Here is a 20,482-nt window from a genome sequence, read left to right as displayed (position 1 = left end):
GCCGATGTAGGTGGCGCTTTTGCAGCGAAACTCAGCCTCGTTTGGGATTACGTTCTTGCCGCAAAAGCGTCACCTACATCGGCTACTTATAGCGGTGAGAAGCAGTACTCCAGTCAGAAGCTCTGTCTTTGTCTTTAAGGTCTGCCCTCAGCCTACAGTAGGTTCTTGCAGTGTCTTGCTTTTCTAGATTTGTATACATAGGTATTGGATCCTATCGAGGCAAAGTTCAAAGCTTGTTGTTTAATTTTCTTGGATTTCGGAAAGGACTAGAATGTCTACTTAATTAGCTTTGTCCTTTTGCAAAAGTTAATGGTAACTTCTCTATTTCATGGACTGATGCTTTCAAGATGCAGAGTATGGTAACAAAAAACAGTTTCAGAATCAATCCCTTTATTTTCGTACTTGCAAAAATGTAACATTTTTGACATCGTTCAAACTTTCATTGATAGTACGGGTAGATTTTTGTGATAAAATGTACACTAACTTCTTGTTTACATTTTGCTTTACCATTATCCATCTTGTTTGTTTTAATACTATGTTGGATTGCAGTTTGACTCAATGTTATTGTTTATGTTTATATTTATGTTTTTGAGAACAGGGCTTCTTGTAAGCACAGTGCTTTTTGTCCGATCCTGTATGAATATATAATTGTGAGAAATTTGTGTTACAGAATCAATCCCCACGTTAATGTGTAACGTCTGTTCATAAATCTTGTAGCAAAAAAGACCCCTGTCCTCTCCATATTCAAAGTTTTGTTATGCTGTCTTCTCCAGATTCTCCCATCATTTTAGAAGCAACAACAGCTGCTTGCAGTTTTTTAGTTTTCTCCATGTTCAATGAAATGTATTGTAAATCTTTGTCGAAAGAAGACATTGTGAATATGCATAGTAAATGTGTACTGCTGTGAACTGACAAAGCTGCAATCAAAGACAAACAAGTTCAAAAATAATAATATCCGGCATGTATTCAATCCCAAAACCATGGCAAAAATCTTTGAATAGACCAAATGTCTTGACCAGCTGTTGATGGGGCTATGTACCTTCATCCCTTCAGAGAATTTTCAGATATCGGCTATTTGATCACAGATGTATCATTGAAAGTAATGGTCATTATGAAATCTACGTTTTGAAGCTAAGAAATTTTGAGATGCATACAAGAGGAGTAGAAATGTCAAAGTTCATATGTTTCATAGATGTTTATTGTGTCTTACGTTTAGATTCTAAGATTGGCTTTTTTCAATATAGAAGATATTTATTGACACAACAAAAGCACAGCGACTTTCGTAAGGTCTGCTATATCTATACATACATAATAACAATCGAATAGGTGCATACAAATGAGTTTGATTACACTCAATCATATGGGATAGAGCAACATATTGTCATTTCAGTGCCGTATACTTATACATTGCTTGTTCTAATGTCCAAACAATAATAATATATGACAACTGATTCGATCTGTCACCCGACATGTACGCTACCGGAAAGGGTTTCAGTCCTTAGGACGGGATGTTTACCCATGCTCCACTGTTCATTGTGCTTGTCAGAAAGAGCTAGGTGAATTTACGGTAAATACTGTACATACCATCTGTCACGATGTCATCTGTCGAAGAATAGCTCTTCAGTGAGCTTAACTGGATCGATATCACTGTGACAGTCACTTTCACAACTGATATGTAAACTATCTTTCAGACAAGAGAATCAGAGCGACACTTGTCTGGACATGCAGGCCATCACTGCTGAGTACTCAGGGAAGGATGTGGACGATGCTGAGCTACACCACCTGCTGCAGGAGAACATGTACCACACCAGGAAAAGGGTAGGTGCACACGTTTAGCTAGTAAGGCGTCTGTGCGTCTTGGGGACGCCCTACACTAAAATGAATCAAATAAATTAGTCGCCCTATTTTTAGGCAGGACGCCTTGAAGACGCCCTGTTTTCCTGATATTTACATACCGGTAGTTATCATACAAATGTCCATGAATCTTCAACCCCCCCCCCCCCCCCCCCCCACACACACACACACACACTTCTACAGTTGACACATGCAAGTTGACTGACATGCAAAGCTACCAGGTAATTGCTGATTCCTAGAACTCTGGTTCAGACAGGGAGTTAAGAAAGTTAAATTATTGACCAAACACAGTTTCAAGCAGCAGTTCTCAGTGCTTGAGATGCTCATCTGCTAAAGTTTTTAAACTTCAGTCTATGTTTAAAAGTGGTCAACAGCAGGAACCATCTAAGATAGTACATAGTAAATATGAAACATAACTTAAGTGCAAGCACCTCTAGAGAAGAAGCTCTTTTTGTGCATTTCTTTCCTTGACACTGGCACTCAATGTCCCTTGTAACATTCTCCATCTCGTATATCCACAATATCTTGTCTTACACATGAAAAAGAAATGCCACAGGATTCTCACTGTAATAAAAGCGGTAAGTATACAATATCAGTGGCAATGTCAGAAAATAAGCAGCTAGTTCCTGTGAATCTTTCCATCTGAATCCATGTGTACCAATGGCTGGAGATTTTATCTGTTGTGCAGTCCAGAAGACTGCTGTCTCAGCACATGGAGGAACATGACATAACCGGGCTTCTAGAGCAGAGCATGCTTCCTGTCGGGCAATGGGTAAAACGTCATGCATGCCGTGGACAAGTGCTGTAATTCGGTGTCATTGGTTAGAGTATGTTTTCCTGAGTAGAAAATGAGTTGAACATCGTGGAAGAGTGTTGTGAAAAAGTTTTGTGACTTAATGTTACAAGATATGATACATGTAACCTCCATTGAAATTGATCCGCCTAGTTACATAAATCCGCCACTTTCAAAAACTGTGGGTTTGAGAGATCTCTTGTGTATCGTCTCCCCAAGTACTGTATGCACAGTTTAGATGCACAGGAGTGCATTATATTGGGGGGCGTTGGGTTGGAGATCTGTTTGGACGTATCTTTTCAGGGTGGCGGAATTATGTACTCTGGCGAATTATGTTAGTAGATGTTACCGAAAACAGAAGTTGTTATTATGAACAATCTCTGAATAAATATCAATTTTATCAACCCTTCCCATGTTGTTGTGGTCTTCTTTGTTACAGAGTGTCCTAGTCTATATGTACCTTCCTAGCCTGGAATCCTTCCTATTCTAGGTCTAGTTTGCTTCTCTGATTGTTCCCGTGCAGAATAGTCTACGTCATTAATTATTTCAGATACCTAATATTTTCTATAACTTCGAAATGCCTGTTCAAACTCTGTTACCATGCCGCTACAGAGGACAGTGCAACTTGGATCCAATCAGAGCAATCATGCATATTTTACACAAATCCTTTATTGCTAATCCGACCTCCAGTAACAGGTGCCAGGCTATTCGTTAGGGAAGCAATCAGAGAAGCAGACTAATTCTAGAATTAGGATGGATACCAGGCATGCTTGTTAACCCAATTGTTATTCTACAATACTGTGTTCTGATCTCCAGATGGCCTAATAAGACTACCTTTAAGGCCCTGTCACACAACACAAAAATCAATAGGTAAACGAGTTCTAAATGACATTTTTGGCAACTGTAACGTTAACCCTGGCGTTCTCTTAATTGTTCTTGGTGTTCTCGATATTCGCAGCTCACGAACCCTCTTTGAATAGGGTAGATTTTCAGATGAAAAATATGCATGACCCTCTATCGATTTTAAAATTGGGCGACCCTTTGGCAATCAACAAATACGGCCAAAGCTCAACTGTGTGACAGGGACTTAAACAACAGTCTGTGATCATAGTACGATGCTAAACTTTCTTCCAACACTAAGGTATATATGGATCTAATTTTTAACAACCACTGTTGCCTTCTTTCAGAGATCAATCCGTAAAAGCACTTGTCAGTAACTCTCGTGGGTTACCTTTGGAAGGTTGGTCATTATTGATCCTGAAGAAGGCGACAGTTAGAAAAATTTCATCCGTGTATACCTGAGTGTAGGAAGAAAGTTTAGCATTGTACCATGATTACTACCAAGTTGAACACAGATGAGCTTCCGTGATAATTTATCGGTGATGTTTATAAACCCTGATGTTGTAATTCCCCCTTGCAGCACAAGACATTCACAGGGAAGCACATGCTGCCGGAGGACAAGCAGAACGAGGAAGTCTTCAGACGCAACGTTCGGCACCATCGCCATCGGCACCACAGACACCGTATGTATTCCTCAGCTGCGTTCCTCACGCAATAACTGGCGCAATTAGCCTTGAGTCCAGCCTTGTTAGGCTCCCAACATCACTAGCCGCCAACAAGACTGTTTCCAGCTAGCTCATTGGGAGCGGACCAAAGTTAACAGGGCTGGACTTCAGGCTATGGTGCAATAGCCTTGGGGTAGAGCTGCTTCTCCTTGCATCTGGAAGATTGGGAGTTCCAACCCTACCAAGTCATACCATTAAGACTTTTTTACTACTTAGCACGTAGCCCTTATGAGAAAGAGTATCATAATGGGAGTTGAACAAACACCACTTCCACTATAAGAATGGAAGTAAATGATGCTTGAAATATTGATATCACTGCAATGGTACATTCATGACTTTTTGTATCAATCCCAGAATCGTATGTAATTCTAATGATATTTTTCATTGAACTGTATCTGTGTCATTCTATTTAGCTATAACTGCCCTTCTTTTGGGGTAAAATGCCTGTGCTTTGCAGGCACACTGCGTGGCAGCAGCCGGTTTTATTACTCTGAACGATCTGTCTCACCTAACCTTTGCACTGTTATCTAACTGCAAGCATTGTTTAAAGTTATCTAGTGTGTAAATAATGCCTCCACTGTACATTGGTAGCAACTGAACTTTCACTCCATGATAGTTCATCAGACCCTGATACTAATGTGAACGATTGTCATGTAATGATAGCCTGAGTACCAACCTCTGTAGTGACCGCTGGCTCAAAAGAATTCGCTTGCTAACCACGGAGTCTGACTCTGCGCGTATCCGTAACGGCTGTTAGTCAAATATTCGTTCCGATTTTGAACGAGCTCGCTGATTGGCCCCATTCGTCTAACCTCCTCCCCATGCCACACTGTTCTTCGTAACGGGTAGGTTCTAAGAACTGTTGCCATGGCGATTCTTTCAAAACTGGACCCGAACAGGGCAATAGAGACACCTTGGAACGAAAAATGGCACTGAACGCAGCTCGAATTCCCCTCATTACGTGATAATGAGACAGCCGTTACGGATACGCGCAGGGTCAGACTCCGTGGTTAGCAAGCGAATTCTTTTGAGCCAGCGGTCACTACGGAGGTTGGTACTCAGGCTAATGTAATGATAGTTCTAGGAAGAAAAAAACTGCCCCAAAATTGTCCAAATGGCCACTAAAGCATTTCTATATGAAGTAGAGATACAAGCAACCATTTTTTTCTGCAGAAAGGAAAAATGGACGAAATGGCCTCAGAATGAAGAAGTCCTCCAGCGGAGATCACCTTATGCCCCCCCAACCACACGGCAGGCCTCGACGCAACGTCAGCTGGTCCGACGAGAAAAACAAGGCTCTGGTTCAAACAAGTAAGATTTTACAAACTTTGTGTTTTTAACCTTTAAGCACTCTGAAGAAGCCTTTTGGCACCCAATTCCCTATTGGTTACAGAGTTAGGCAGCAGGGAGAAGGTTAAGTTTGTTGAAGTACATGTTGTAGGACTATACTCACCTCAGGTTAACAACAAAAATACGCTCCAGTGTATTCTCTTTGTCAACTAAAGTAAATCTAGTGTAATATGTATTGTGTTATATCATACCAGGCCAGTTTATGCCATATGATTACACTGTTAGCCTTTCAGATCATCAAAAACTTATGGTTCATGAAATTACAATTTTATGGAATTGCAGGGTAGAATTTGATGGAATTTTTTGCTGCTCAATATTTCGTAAAATAAGGTCCAAATTCTTGGTGGAATTATCCAACATAGGGATGACAGTGTTGATGCAAAATCTTATTTCTGTGTAATACCATTTTTTTCATGATACCGTAAGCTTATTTTTTCTAGAAAGCTGATTAAGGGCCTCTTTACACCTACGACATTTTAGAGTCGTGCGATCATCGTCGTGGGCGACGTCGCCGGCGACGGTATTTTTTGGCCGTCTAAAGACGATCAAAACAATCGTACGACGGCAATAAACGGGAAATCCTCGAAATGTCGTGCGACCACCTCGGACCCAGTCGCACGACGTTCAGCGGGGGGGCCTGTGGCTGTGTTTTTCTCGTCTAAAGAAGAATCGTCGCCGGCGACGGAAGTGGGTGATATGCTAATAAGCCTACAGCGTGCTGTTTCCTGTCCGGGAAGGAAAGTTTCTATCGTTTTCTTTGTAAATATGCATGCAGTTAGCAATGGAAACATATTTTTCTCGTCCGAAACCGGTTACTAGTATTCCGGCGCGACGCCCTGCTACCAGTGGCTACTTCTCTAGTATGCCCCTATTGAGGCTATTCCTCGATTCCCGGGACATCCCCGGCGGCGGCCACGAACTCGGGTTAAATCCCGTCCGTCTCTGTACCAGCCTCAATCTCTTTCTTTGTTGAGCACCGTTCTCAACGTCTCATCTGCAGGGCAACAGTTGTTGCAAAGTCAGTAAAAGCTTCATCTTTTGACGAAAACAAGCGGTTCCCCCGCCATTTTGAATTTGAGCGCAAGAGTTCACTTTGAGTCACACGCGCACATCAATGGAATTCTGCGCCGGGGGGGTCCCATGATATTTCCTGACCGTGTGTCTAAAGAAAACCGTCGCCTACGACGATGATCGTACGACCTTATAACATTGTAGGTCTAAAGTGCGCCTAAGTCATCAGAAATAAAATATGTTTTTCTTTGACTTGTGACAAATCATTGCTACTAATATTCCTTCAACAGAGTTGTTCAGAACATCTTCGCTTGCAACTTCTCTCACAGCCATTAAAGAATCAGGTGACAAGTGCTGTGGGATGTTTGTCAGTATTTGTAACTCTGAGTGCTTTTCCCATCATGGTACATGTACATTGTATATGTCTCAGTGTCAGTGGTTTTGTCTTTGAAGTCTTTGAGTAATAACTGTAACCAAGGAGGTTTTAATCACGCCTAGGCCACACCAACTTAATTTGTTGCTTCTCGGAATAGCCTGTCCTGTTTTTCCCATTTTAAAAAAAAAGATTGGGTCTGACATTATTCCCATTCACAAACTCCCAATTTTATTATTTGGTCAGTTGTAAAACTCAATAGCCACCAAAATAAGCCTGCACATACCTAAAAAGTGTGGTCACATTGATCATAAGTTAAAATTTTGTCTTTTATCTAAACTATTTCTCAATATCAATCCATATGTTACATGGCAAAAGGTAATTTTGTTACTGAAATTATAGAACTAGATCAAAGGAAGGGGTGCATTTGCATAAAATGAGCCATACAAAGCTGCAACTTGAATGATCCTCTTATTCTTGATGTTGTATAAACCCCTATCTTCACCGCAAACTATTTGCAAAAAATTTTATTTTTATTTTTTTTCGCCCTCTCGCTTCAATTATTTTTGAAAAAATCCGAGAAGCAACAAATCAAATTGGTGTGGCCTTAGGCTCATTTGCATGGAAAAGCCCGCAAAAGACCGCAGCAAACATACAGATCAAAAGGGCGTCGCTCCAGCTGGTAAACAAAGGATCGCAGCGGTCTTTAGCGGGTGAAAACAAAGGGGCACATTGGGCTGTCAACGGCATGCTCTCTCCCTGACTGATTAAAACCTCCTTGCTGTAACACAGGGTATAAGTTATAGCTATAACCTACTTTATCAAAATGACGGCAGCATTGGCTGGCCAATTGTCTCCATTTTGATTTGTAGGTTATACTCTGTGTATAAACTATTAATTGATATTAAAGGAGTAGCCCACAAATGATGGGGGGAGGGGTTCATTGGGTAAAAAGTTGAAGGAGGGGTGTAAAAAGTAAAATTTGGACAATTCAGATACTTTCATGGCCACTGGCCCCATGCACCATTGAGAGCTTTTCAGTGTACTGTAAATGCATTTAAGTTCGCTCGGTTTTTCTTTCGCGAAAATGGAGTGTTCGTGGTGGTTTTAAGTTCGCAGAGCGCTATAGTCACATACTGCAGTATTGGACAGAAATGTTTGCGGTGGCTTTAAGTTCGCAGTGAAACCGCAAAAAATGCAAACATAAAACCACCACGAACATTTCTGCATTTACAGTACCACTACAGTTGTAGCTATAGGTTCTCCTCCAAGTCACATTCATTACAAATTGTCCAAATACCAACCTCAACATCTTTCTACGGCAACAGCTTTTTTTCACGGACTGCAAAAATGAATTATGGAGGTTCTCTCCCAGTCAAGTATTTCCCTCCCATATATGCAACCCACAAGTCTTCAAAATCAAAATTTACTGCGCCATCTCCTAGCATCATAGTGACTTATATCTCCCACTTACTTAGTTCAAATAGCTTCAATATTAGCACGCCAGTTAATTAATTCAAAGGATTTTGGGGATACAGTATACAATGCAACGACATTAACCTTTGGCACACTGAAGTAGCTGTTTTGCATCCCATCCTCTATTGGTTGCAGAGTTAGGCAGCACTGAGAAGGTTAAGTGGCAGTATAGTGTAAAATCTGAGTCAACCAAATTGCTGGTACGACTGGCTAGACTTATAGATACATGTTTTATATTTACAAAGAGTCATAATGGTGCTAACATGTTGAACTCTGCCTTTACAGATGCAGCACCAGTTGATCTGGTGATAACAGCATCTGCCGATGATGATGATGAAGAGGATGATGACCTTGGGATCACCTTCACAGCCAAGAAAGAGCCCAAACCTTATGGTGAGTGGGCGGCGTGATTATTGTTTTTCTCCCTGAAGTTGTTTTGAAATTATAGTTTTTGTTTAGATTTAGTCATATTTCATAGGAGTGTTGTCCTAAGATTACATGATATGTCAGGGATGAATTATAACTTAGGGTTCAGCTAAAACCTCTGATCTTGTTTAGTGTAACAATTGTAGCCCTATTGTACCAAACTGTAGCTTTGGAGATATTTCACACGAGTTTGGCCAACGTTTTTTGTGTTTTTCATAATAAGGCTGCACCAAGTAATTTTTATAGATGACGTCCTTTGGAGACCCTAAATCTAATGCGAGAGCGCGAAAAAAACCCAAGAAGGGCCGAAAAAAACAAGATGCCTAGATTTGAAATATAATAGTCGACGACACATGTTAGGACACAAATTGAATGAGAGAACACAGTGCAACAACTAACAATTATTTTATTCATCATGAAAACAATAATAATTTGAATAAATCAGTTGAAGTTGAACAGCAGTTGTTGTCCTGTCCTGTTTCCTTCCATATCCCATTGATTTGCGGCACTGTCGTAACTCTTTGGTCATAGTTACAGGAAGTGGAATTTCTTGTGTTTTTTTCTGGGAACACACCAAAATCAATGCGCGCGCGGACGTCATCCATGAAAATTACTTGGTGTAGCCTAACTGTGTGCACGAGAGTGTGATATTTGTGATATTGTCATATGTCAGTGGTTTTGTAGCACGTAGTGTAACACGTAGCCCTATTGTACCTAACCACAGCTTTGGTGAGATTTCACAAGAGTTTGGCCAACATTTTTGGCATTTCATAATTACTATGAAACTATGCCTATCATAATTACTGTGTGAGTTTGTGATATTTGGCAATCATTATATCAGATGTCAGTGGTTTTGTAGCACAATAATTAATTATAAGCAACATAGAATACACTCAGACCAAACAGTATGTTGATATTCTAACTCTGTTGATGTTCTACTTGTAGACAACATGGACGCTCCTAGGGCCGTCCCCAAACCTACGGTGGCGGAGGAAGCGTTACCGTGGAGATCAGGCGTGGCGGAGGAAGCGTTACCGTGGAGATCAGGTGTAGTTGAAGTGGAAGCACCCCGAGCGGTCCCAGACCAGGGCCTGTTTGAGGACAATTCGCAACCTTGCTGGACTCTCCCGTCCTCCCCCACTCCTTCTGCACCCCCCTCTTTCCCCCCCTCCCCTGACCAGGCCCCCTGGATGGTGCCCGAACCCCCCTGGTTTTCCAAGCAGGAAAGCGTGCACCCCTCCGACCGTAGAGAAGAAGAGGAGCCCATGCTCCCCAGGAGTCGACAGCAGCAGTCGAACAAATCAGACCCCGAAGAAGTGCCTCTACTCCCGCATGGTAAGAAAAACCCCTCCCCTCCCAAGGGGGGTGCAAAAAAGACAATACTGCCCAACCAAGTAGAGATAGAGATGCCTGGTTCTCCTAGCCTAATGACCAAGCAAGATGATGAGATAACAGAGAAAGAGTCATGTGTCTGATGCCTCAACTGCAAGCTAGCTGCATGGCCTTCAGACTTTTACGCTGTCTGCAAATTGATTATCAAAGGTCTACATGTATGAAGCGTGCAATTACAATGGTCCATTCTGTGCTGTGCAGTGCCCGTGTTAGTACAGGTCATTTTGACACACTTCTCTTTCCCATTATTAAATATTTTGTCAATGAAACAATTTTTGATAAGAAATGACCTAAAAATTGAATTCTGTTGCCAATAGTTAAAGAATATTGCAAATAAGGCTTCTTTGATACTCATAAGCAACTTTGAACCACTGTGATGAAAAGAAAATGATGTCATTGTTTGTGGCATGTGAGTCTCTCGTATGAAACACTGTGTGGAGAAGACCTGTTTGTATTACAAGCATTGTTATCTGTGCACCGCTATTTCTAACACAGTCTGTGCTTCTGACGCTCAGTTTTTGTTGCTCTTCTATGTTGAACCCTGATATCGGTATGCACTAAACATAAAACATTCGGTACTCCTGTGCATGTACTAACTGAACCGTACTTCTAGAACAGCAAGACATGTTACTAGATGAAAACTTAACCGACAAAAGATCTTAGTTGTGAATGACATGTTTTTTTTTTATCTATGTCATTGCAAGTGTGTTCTAATGTCACATAACACAGTCATCTTGTTTCATGTTGTCTTTCGTTAAGTTTTTCTCAATTTGTCACAGCATTTATGTAACATCTGCTTGTCTGTCTTCTGTTTCTCTCTCTACTCCCTTCCCTCGTTCTGTTCATCCGTGGCGTTGCTTAGGCGCCCTCGACACTGTCCTACCAGGTGCAATAAATGTAATTTGTGATATTGAGGAGTACATCTAAACCAAAACAAACAAATAAACAAACAAACAAACAAAAATAAACAATTAGATCTGAACAAGGAGTGTTATTTTGACCAAAGGAATGTGTAGCACATGAACTTTGATGTGTTATCATTATAATGACTTGTCATGCTGCTAAAGATAGGAATAAGAGTCGTAAATTAAGTCCCAGTCTGGCAATTGCAAGTACACCAAACTGTCTTTAGCATGAGAGTTCCTCTGAGTTGGTAAATTACCTCAAGAGAAATAGAAGTGTTCTCCAACTCAAAGAATTGACTTACCAAAATTTTCAATCGAATCACTCGGTCTTCATCACCTATCTGACCCAGTCGCCGTAGACACGTGCTTTCTACGCAGGTGTGATGTCATCACTGGGTCAAAGTTCGAAAATTTGAGTAATTGTTTATTTCTCATTACAAATTGTGTTCATCCTTGCAACGTACTTAACATTTTGTGATCACACCATCACATTCTTTTTCTATATCAAAATACCACTGAAGATGTTTCCCCGTATGGGGTATCATGTGAATAATCATGATTACCACTGGTCTAGACTGGGACCACAAAACTACCAAGGCATCTGTTAGGATGTTCTGCTTGATATACTGTAAATGTAGAAATGTTTGCAGTGGTTTTATGTTTGCGGTTTTCACGGTGAACTTCCAGCGCGAAGTTTAAGAGAACTGCTGCGAAACTTTTTGCCCGCCTATGACTGAAGCACTACTATTGTTTCAAACGCGAAACTTAAACCCCCCGCGAACACCCCATTTTCTCCCTATCGCGAAATAAAAACCACGCAAACTTAATGCATTTACAGTATGAGGGTAAATTTGTGAAACACTTCTGGTAGTGATTTTCAGATTGATTTACCGTCTAAGACAATCATAGAGTCATGATTAGAGCGGATATGGTGGTGTCAGATTCTATCAAAGTTTCAATATGCTGGATTTATCAATGTACTTCACAGATGAAAGGTACTTTTTGGGGTGAGAATCTGGTTAACAAGTGGTTATGATGTAGTTGTACCAGGAATACTCTTATAAATGTATTCAACTGGTTTCTGGCGGTGCAGAGGCATGTCAGGATCAGTACTTAGTAATACATAATCGGTTTATATAGAGCTGTAGCCATTTTAATCAGAAACATATCAGAATTCATCAATATTTACCATCACAGTTTCTAAGCTACATGTATTAAAGGTTGAATAGTCTGTATTTTCAATTGTATTTTGTAAAAGAATGGTGATTGGTTGCTAGCAATATAACAGAGGGCAATAATATTGGGTGCTAATTGGTGTACTTACTTAATGTATGTTAGTTGTTACTTAGATATTGCTATATGAATATTATAAGTTTCAGTGTTGCTAAGTCTATTTTGCAGTTTTCAATGTGTCATTTACACTACAGTGTCCAAGCCTTTTGTAACGTTGTATATCTTTATGATAATTGGTAATCTTTCATTTGACAGCAAATTATGGAAAGCATGACATTGGAGGTTGAATATCAGTTTGTTTCATTTTGAGTGCAGGCCATATATAATTCAAAAGTTTCTCTTAGTCTTGTTAAAGCTAAACGGTTATAGACTACAGACATGCAATTTTAACAGCTTCTTTAACTTAAAGTTTGTTACCTTCATGAAAATGAAGGCACTGTTTGCAGTCTTTGTGTTTGTTTGTCTTGGTGTGTGTCTAGTTATTTGCATATTGTTGAGTGACAGGATGTGAAGCAGTAGATGGTGTAACGGGAGACTGGCAGGATGGGAAGGTTAGTTTGACCCAGGTCCAAAGATGGCCACAGGCTGGCAGGAAAATCCATAGACAGAATTAGCGAGAAATTCACAATAATGACTAAAACAAGATATTCTCAAAAACTCTATTTCACAGAGGTTTGAAATGTCTGATTTCTCGTTTTTAGATGCAGAGAAGGCAGAATATAATTATTGTCAAACTTTTCCAACTCTAAGTAGACAAGGGGGGTCTGGTAAACATCTAATTACATTGCTGTGGCCTTATTAATTAAATGAAACATAAAAAGCAATAACTTTGCAAAAAAAAGCATGACTGTATACACATTGTAAGGGAATCTTTGTAGAAGTTTTGTATGTAAATCTTTAAACTCAGAAATGTTCATTGAATGTAAGTCGTCTTAGTTTAACATGTACCTCAAGTCATCTGTGGTCTAATTTGATACGTAATTAGCCGTGAAACATGCCTTTTCACTTGGTAATCCCTGAAAACATTGCTACAGTTTTAGCTAATGTTTTTCCACTTCTTGTTTTTCAAATACATGTATTACATGATATTCATGATTTTGTGAAGTACAGTAATATTTAGTTCCATATGAGTATGAAACATACCATTAGCCCCACTTGACTAATGAGATTTGCAAGTATACTTAATAATATCCTATACTGTTTAGAAAGTAGAATTTTGAAAATATGTATTTCTATTTTGTGGTTGACCCTTCAAAAGTTGCTGTACTTTTTGTTGTGCCACAATTGTAATTGATATGTGCAATGGAAGTAATGGAGATGGCAAATATGATATGATGATGTGTATGACTAACCAGAAATGCAGATGTATATATGAGAAAGAATATAAAGCTTGAATGGATTATTAAAGATATTTTGTGATTTTATCAAGAACAATATAAGCGTTCTGTGATATCTTTTTGTCTTGTAATTTACATAATGCAATGACCCTGTTTGTAAGTAAGGCCGTGTTGATTTGATTTTATGGATGATATCTGGGAATTCCAAATACATATATGATGCGAGCGTGCGACTAAAAAGAATGTTCGGCAGAAAAAAGTTGCCGTGATTACGCAAAACCCACACATTACAGACAAAGTGGGATTATTCCTCTTCCGCTGTCTCGGAAAAAGAAGTCAAACCCAATAAGATAGTATCATATTCCCACAGAGCAAACATTAGTCAACTCTGATTCGTCAGTTTATTCCATAGGACCAATAAACATCCATGCCTGCAGTTCTGCTTCATTCCGCTGAGAAATAGTGGCGTCATTAAACCGCAGCGAGTTGCTCGAAGAGACTTGAAATGAATATCAGGCATGATTAACGCTTATTTTGGCTCTAGTGTCAGATTGGTGGTGTCTAGATTTTATGGATGACATCCGAGGGCGCATTAATTTTCAAGAAGAAAAAAAAGGAAGTTATGCCATTTGTTACACCATCGTCTGAAGCTGAAAAACATAACAAGGTTACGTTTAAAAAAATTATCATATTAAGCAAAAGTTAGCTTAAAGTTCATATGACTTCGTAAAATAAGTTGTGAAGACTCTAAGATGAATTATATTCTCCAAATAAAAGAATTGGACTCTCTGGAATTTTCTACACCACCTTCTGAAACAAGACAACCAACCAAGTCTCCAAGCTTGTCAAGATCACAACACTTCAACGCTCTGGAACCTGTCAAGTCGTCCACAACGTCACACAGAAGAACCTTCCTCCCAGCCACCGTTAAACTCTGGAACTCTCTGCCAAAGGACATTGTGACTCTTAAGGACAAATGCAAATTTAAGACTTGTATTAATCACCACCTTAGTGTCCCTCGCCAGCGCCCTACTATATAGATACGGGTCAGCTGCTAAGCTAAGGCATGGTGTTAAGCATAGAAGAAAAAAAGCCGATATTTGGGTGACAGATCGTGATGCTGTCTAAATGACGTTTTGGTTTCTCTTTGACGTTTTTACATAATATTATACAGGTTCAAATTACTTTTAAAAAACTGCCAAACAATACCAGACAGATTTCAACACTAAAAGACTTCAAAACAGCCATAAAGAACCGACCTCTGACCTCCAATAATATATGACTCAGGATCGGTTACTGGACTGATTTTGGATCATTGGATCACGACTTTGATTTAATGATCTGGTTTTGTATAATTAGTTTTGTAAGTTATTTATACATGTCGTATTATTTGTTCCTTACTATGATTTCACTTTCTGTATACGCGTTCGATTAATGTTATGTAATTTGTCACATATTCTCTGTGCCCTCTTGGAAATAAAAAGTCTTGTTGTAGGGGCAACCTAGATGTCTTGAAAATGAAATAGATAAATAAATGAATAAATAAACAAATAAAACAGTACCTAAAACCATATAGCGTCTACTTTACTTCCTTTGTCCGATCCACACTGAATTTATATATGAATATTGAAACCAGTACAACACAGTAACAATCTGCTATTTGGGTCAATCATTCATGATTATGCATATATCTAAAGCACATGTTTACCGGTAGTCTCATTAGAGGGGATTTCCAGCTGAAGAAAGGCTAGTCAAAATCGTACTGCTGCCGTGGAAGAACCTTTAAGTGAGGGGACCCGAATTTTCAGGTCCCCATCCTCGTCTGACCAAGCGACTTCGCCTACTCGGACTGGAGAGAGCTTCTGGACCAGTGATGTCACGTTACAAATGTGTACACGGCGATAGAAAAGGGCAAGAATGAACTCCTACTGACTCTTCAACCTTTCTTGACTATGCAGATGGGTGTCTAAAATGTTGTTCTAGAATTTAGTGCTTGTGATAGCACCGGTACAGCTCTGAAATGACACCCGCAAGACGCTACAGTTACTTTTTGCTATAATAGTTATTGTTGCGACGTGGAGTGGAACTCGGCTTGAAGCAGCAAATCTTACGTGTTGTTCGAAATCTGGGAACCTAATTTGGCTCCGGTGCAGTCGGACAGTCTGTTCTTTCCGACATATCCCCTCGCCGTTACCTTCAACTCTCAGACAGTTACATATATGGGATCAGAACATCACGAACATCAAAGTGGGGGATTTTCCCCGACTCCAGTCCTTGGAAAAGCTGATCATATGGACGAGCCATGTTGTGACTCTACAACCAGGGGCCTTCCAAACCTTGCCGGGGTTGTTTGAACTGAGTCTCCGTGAAAACAATATTAGACGACTGGAGGCAGGAACTTTCAAAGGACTGGAACAGCTACACGTTCTGGACTTGAGTCAGAACGAGATATATCACATTGATCGAGCAGTCTTTGCTGGACTGACTACACTGAGAACACTTAGTCTAAGCAAAAATTGCCGTTCGAGTATTCCACCACTGCCAAAGCCAGATAGATCCCCCGATCTAATGCTCTCCATATCAGACAATTCTATCACGTCGATCTTTGATGTCGGTGAGCTAAAGCACATCTCATGGTTGATGCTGACTCGAAACAAGATTCAGTGCGACTGCAGGCTGCGTCAAATCAAGAAATGGATTCTGGAAAACGAACTTTGTGGTTGGATCTCCTGCATGGTAAAGGCTACTGGAAAGATCAAGCCTGTAAGATATGTCCACGGGGATGATCTGAGGTGTTCCTCACCTGACGTGTCTGTTATGGTAGACAATGGAACTGTCACAGGTAACGCTTCCCTCACCTGTCAAACAGACTGTCTGGATGGCCTGACATTCTCCTGGATAACACCGAGTGGACACCACAGCTCATCAAGTTATGAGGACTCTAAGAACTACATCCGCGAGAACAATTCGTCTTGTAAAGGCTATCCCGTCACTACCTTGGAAACAAGGAGAATGTGCTTCTCTGTGTTAAGTGTCTCAACAGTCGGTAACGACACAGAGGGTATGTACACATGCCGAGTGAACGCTGACCATGCAGACAATGCAAGCGTATCTGTGTTCCTCACGGTTGATGACATTGAGACAGTTGACAGAACACGCACTCCTGAGCTCCAGACGACAGCAAGGAATACCACAGAGCCAGCTGGGGACAAGGATGTTGAAGAGGGGACCGCACATCGCCCTGGCCATGGACTCTCTACGTCACAGCTCATCTTTGTTGTGCTGGGGTCTTTCTGTGGATTTTACGTCATCGTTGGGGTGGTGGCTGCTTGTGTGAGCAAGTGTAAAGGGGGCCGACAGAAGGACAATGCGGGAGGACAAGGGAATGCTGCGAACAGACACTACGAGAACGATGACCAGTTCTCAGACACAGATGGATCAAGTGAACATGACTACGAGAACGATGACCAGTTCTCAGACACAGACGGGGCAAGTGAACATGACTATGAGAACGACGACCAGTTCTCAGACACAGACGGGGCAAGAGGAGGACATGCCTACGAGAACGATGACCAGTTCTCAGACACAGATGGATCAAGTGAACATGACTACGAGAACGATGACCAGTTCTCAGACACAGACGGGGCAAGTGAACATGACTATGAGAACGACGACCAGTTCTCAGACACAGACGGGGCAAGAGGAGGACATGCCTACGAGAACGATGACCAGTTCTCAGACACAGACGGGGCAAGTGAACATGCCTACGAGAACGACGACCAGTTCTCAGACACAGACGGGGCAAGAGGAGGACATGCCTACGAGAACGATGACCAGTTCTCAGACACAGATGGATCAAGTGAACATGACTATGAGAACGATGACCAGTTCTCAGACACAGATGGATCAAGTGAACATGCCTACGAGAACGACGACCAGTTCTCAGACACAGACGGGGCAAGAGGAGGACATGCCTACGAGAACGACGACCAGTTCTCAGACACAGACGGAGCAAGAGGCGGAAATGTCTACGAGAACGATGACCAGTTCTCAGACACAGACGGAGCAAAAGGGGGGCACTACGAAAACGACGATCAGTTTTCCGATGATGATGTGAGTAAACACTCCCACAAGACGACCCCTGATGACAAGGCGATGTCCTCAACTGACAAAGCAAGAAGGGCCAGACGTCTTCACAACAGGAGTGACTTGGTCAAAACAAGAGGAATACCCAGCAACCACAGAGCCGTGGCTATCGCAAACATGGTAGCTGCGCATGCTGAGGCACAGTCAGGTGGACATTATGACAACGAAAGGTCTGGGAAAGCCTTTGGACGGAGAGTTAACGGCAACAAGGCTCGGACAACCGCAAACAACGCGGCATGTGAAGAGAAAGAACAGTCAGCCGGACACTATGACAACGATAAGAACATCAAGGGGATGGTTTCAAACAAAACCCAAAAAACCGACGACGACGATAGCGACTCAGATCACGATTACATGTCGTTACCTACGAATGGCCCAACAGAAGAAGACACTGGTGGTGTGCAGTGTGGGAACACACCGGTAGTCCTGGACCCCGACTCCGCGTCAAATCACGGCTACATGACGTTACCTCCGAATGACCCAACAGAAGGAGACACTGGCGGTGTGCAGTGTGAGAGCACATCGGAAGTCATGGACCCTGCCTCCGCGTCAGATCACGGCTACATGACGCTCCCGGGGACGGAAAATTCTGACAAACAACAAGGAGAAACAGACTTGAAAGATGGACAAGTGTCAAACTCAGTCACTGCTTCGTCCAGCACAGAAGACAACTCTGATCACACCTATGTGTCGTTCCCCCAGATGAAGAAATCTGATAAACAGCAAAAAGATACGGAACAGAAAGACGGACAAGTCTCAGACTCAGTCACTTCTTCGTCCTACACAGAAGGCAACTCTGATCACACCTATGTGTCGTTCCCCCAGATGGTAAAATCTGACGAACAGCAAAAAGATACGGAACAGGAAGACGGACAAGTTTCAGACTCAGTCACTGCTTCGTCCAACGCAGAAGACAACGCTGATCACACCTATGTGTCGTTACCTCAGATGAAGAAATCTGACGAACAGCAAAAAGATACGGAACAGAAAGACGGACAAGTCTCAGACTCAGTCACTGCTTTGTCCAACACAGAAGGCAACATTGGTCACATCTATGTGCCGATTCCCAGTGTCACAGGGATCTCGCACCCCCCTTGAATTTGAACCCCCCGGTTCGAAATCACTAGTGAATTTGCACCCCCCGGTGCGAAATCCCTAGCGATTTCGCACCCCTCTAGTGATCTCGCACCCCCAGGGTGTAGTGTGTGTTCTGTTACGGCATTCATAATTCCCAGTGGCTATCTTTTTAACAAATTGATTGGTAACTATAACTGACATTTCAAATGCTCTGTTGACTGAAGTGGTAACGAAGTGGGTTGTGCAATGACTATCTGGGAGTCATGGTTCTTGTGTTCAAATCCTGGTGGCGACATTTTTTTTATCCCGTAGTTTTTAACATTAAATAACTAATAATTCTTACTCAGAAATGTCATAAGATTTCGATTAAGGCTTCGATAATTTTTTTCTAACCCTATTTAACACCCGTCATCCATTCAATAAGTGATATAATTTTGTATGATAAAATGTTATTCAAGTCTCTAAAATAATTTTAAAAATCAATTATGAACATTGAAGTAAAACTATGAACTAATCGTACATTCCTCAAGGCACAAAGGAAGAATATTACAACGAATCATCGTGCACAGAGAGTCACCATCATCGCGCTGTGCTGAAATTCTAGTAGCGTTACATTAGTCCAGGGCATGGGTTCCCGGAGTCTTAGATGTTTGTTATGTCAGACACAGCAACTTGCAATACTCTCGATTACCACGTTAAACTATGGCTTTATTATATCAAATGCAGTTTTGAATATAATTGCTGCACAGACAGAGCACCTTTCGAAATATTTGGGGGGTTCAAAATCCCTAGGGGGGTTCGAGGAGGGGGTGCGAGATCCCTAGCTGGGGGGTGCAAGATCGCTAGGGATTTCGCACCGGGGGGTGCGAGATCCCTAGTGATTTCGCACCGGGGGGTTCAAAATCAGGGGGGTGCGAAATCCCTGTGACACCTTGACGGAAAATTCTATTGAGAAGCAGTGAGTTGCGGAAACACTATGAAACATTGTGGGGAATGCAAGGATGAAAACCACATGACAACGAAGAAAAAAAAGATGCCGTCTTTTCATATGACTGTTACCTTCTATGGACTCGCAGAGGCTCTTTGGTAAGAACCATTTGGTTGTAGATGTCACGTTTGGTTGACTTGTGTATTAGTGGGTAGTTTTCCTGCAGTGACCATCTTATCAATACATAGAAATGTACCCAACCAGAATATTCTAAGGCAGAGATTGTGTCTTACCCACACCAAAGTTTCTCAAAGTTTTATTGTTTATACTTATTGTTTTACTTTTAGGACCAAACTGGTACATTATGTATTTGTTAGAGAAGGCGCGCACTATGTTACAGGGTTGATGAACAAAGCATGTACGTAATGCATATGGTGGCCATGATAAGATTTCATAATCTTTTGGCATATTGGAGGTCTTAGACCTATGCTGTACTTATGGATAAGCAATCTCTAGATTGTGTTAGAATATTTCATGAAAAAAAAACACCGTCAAATTTGGAGACGGTTGTCTTGTTGATACGGCCTAGCGCCTGTGATGTTGTCAAAGTGACTAT

At 41.4% G+C, this 20,482-nt stretch overlaps 2 protein-coding genes across 3 annotated transcripts in view; both read left to right on the top strand.

Annotated features, from left to right (window-relative positions):
• The window catches only part of LOC136437955 (sodium/hydrogen exchanger 3-like), a 37,245-nt gene extending 23,432 nt beyond the window's left edge, over positions 1–13,813 (top strand). The window contains exons 13-18 of one of the 2 annotated variants that reach the window (XM_066432556.1): positions 1,692–1,818; positions 4,068–4,170; positions 5,386–5,523; positions 8,708–8,815; positions 9,794–10,183; positions 11,103–13,813. In XM_066432556.1, coding sequence (XP_066288653.1) covers positions 1,692–1,818; positions 4,068–4,170; positions 5,386–5,523; positions 8,708–8,815; positions 9,794–10,183; positions 11,103–11,167 — 931 coding nt within the window. In that variant the 3' untranslated portion in view covers positions 11,168–13,813. Of the gene's footprint in view, positions 1–1,691; positions 1,819–4,067; positions 4,171–5,385; positions 5,524–8,707; positions 8,816–9,793; positions 10,783–11,102 lie in introns of those variants that run through there. The other variant, XM_066432555.1, reaches the window with a different exon arrangement.
• A 2,470-nt stretch (positions 13,814–16,283) lies between these two features.
• On the top strand, positions 16,284–18,959 carry LOC136438415 (protein starmaker-like). The gene has a single exon (XM_066433185.1). The coding sequence runs from the start codon at positions 16,284–16,286 to the stop codon at positions 18,957–18,959; it is 2,676 nt and encodes an 891-aa protein (XP_066289282.1).
• Positions 18,960–20,482: the final 1,523 nt, after the last annotated feature.

This window comes from Branchiostoma lanceolatum, chromosome 7, assembly GCF_035083965.1.
Source record: "Branchiostoma lanceolatum isolate klBraLanc5 chromosome 7, klBraLanc5.hap2, whole genome shotgun sequence".
Taxonomy (NCBI): domain Eukaryota; kingdom Metazoa; phylum Chordata; class Leptocardii; order Amphioxiformes; family Branchiostomatidae; genus Branchiostoma; species Branchiostoma lanceolatum.
The sequence above is the reverse complement of the archived record's forward strand: the minus strand, read 5'-3'. Positions and strand labels throughout refer to the sequence as shown.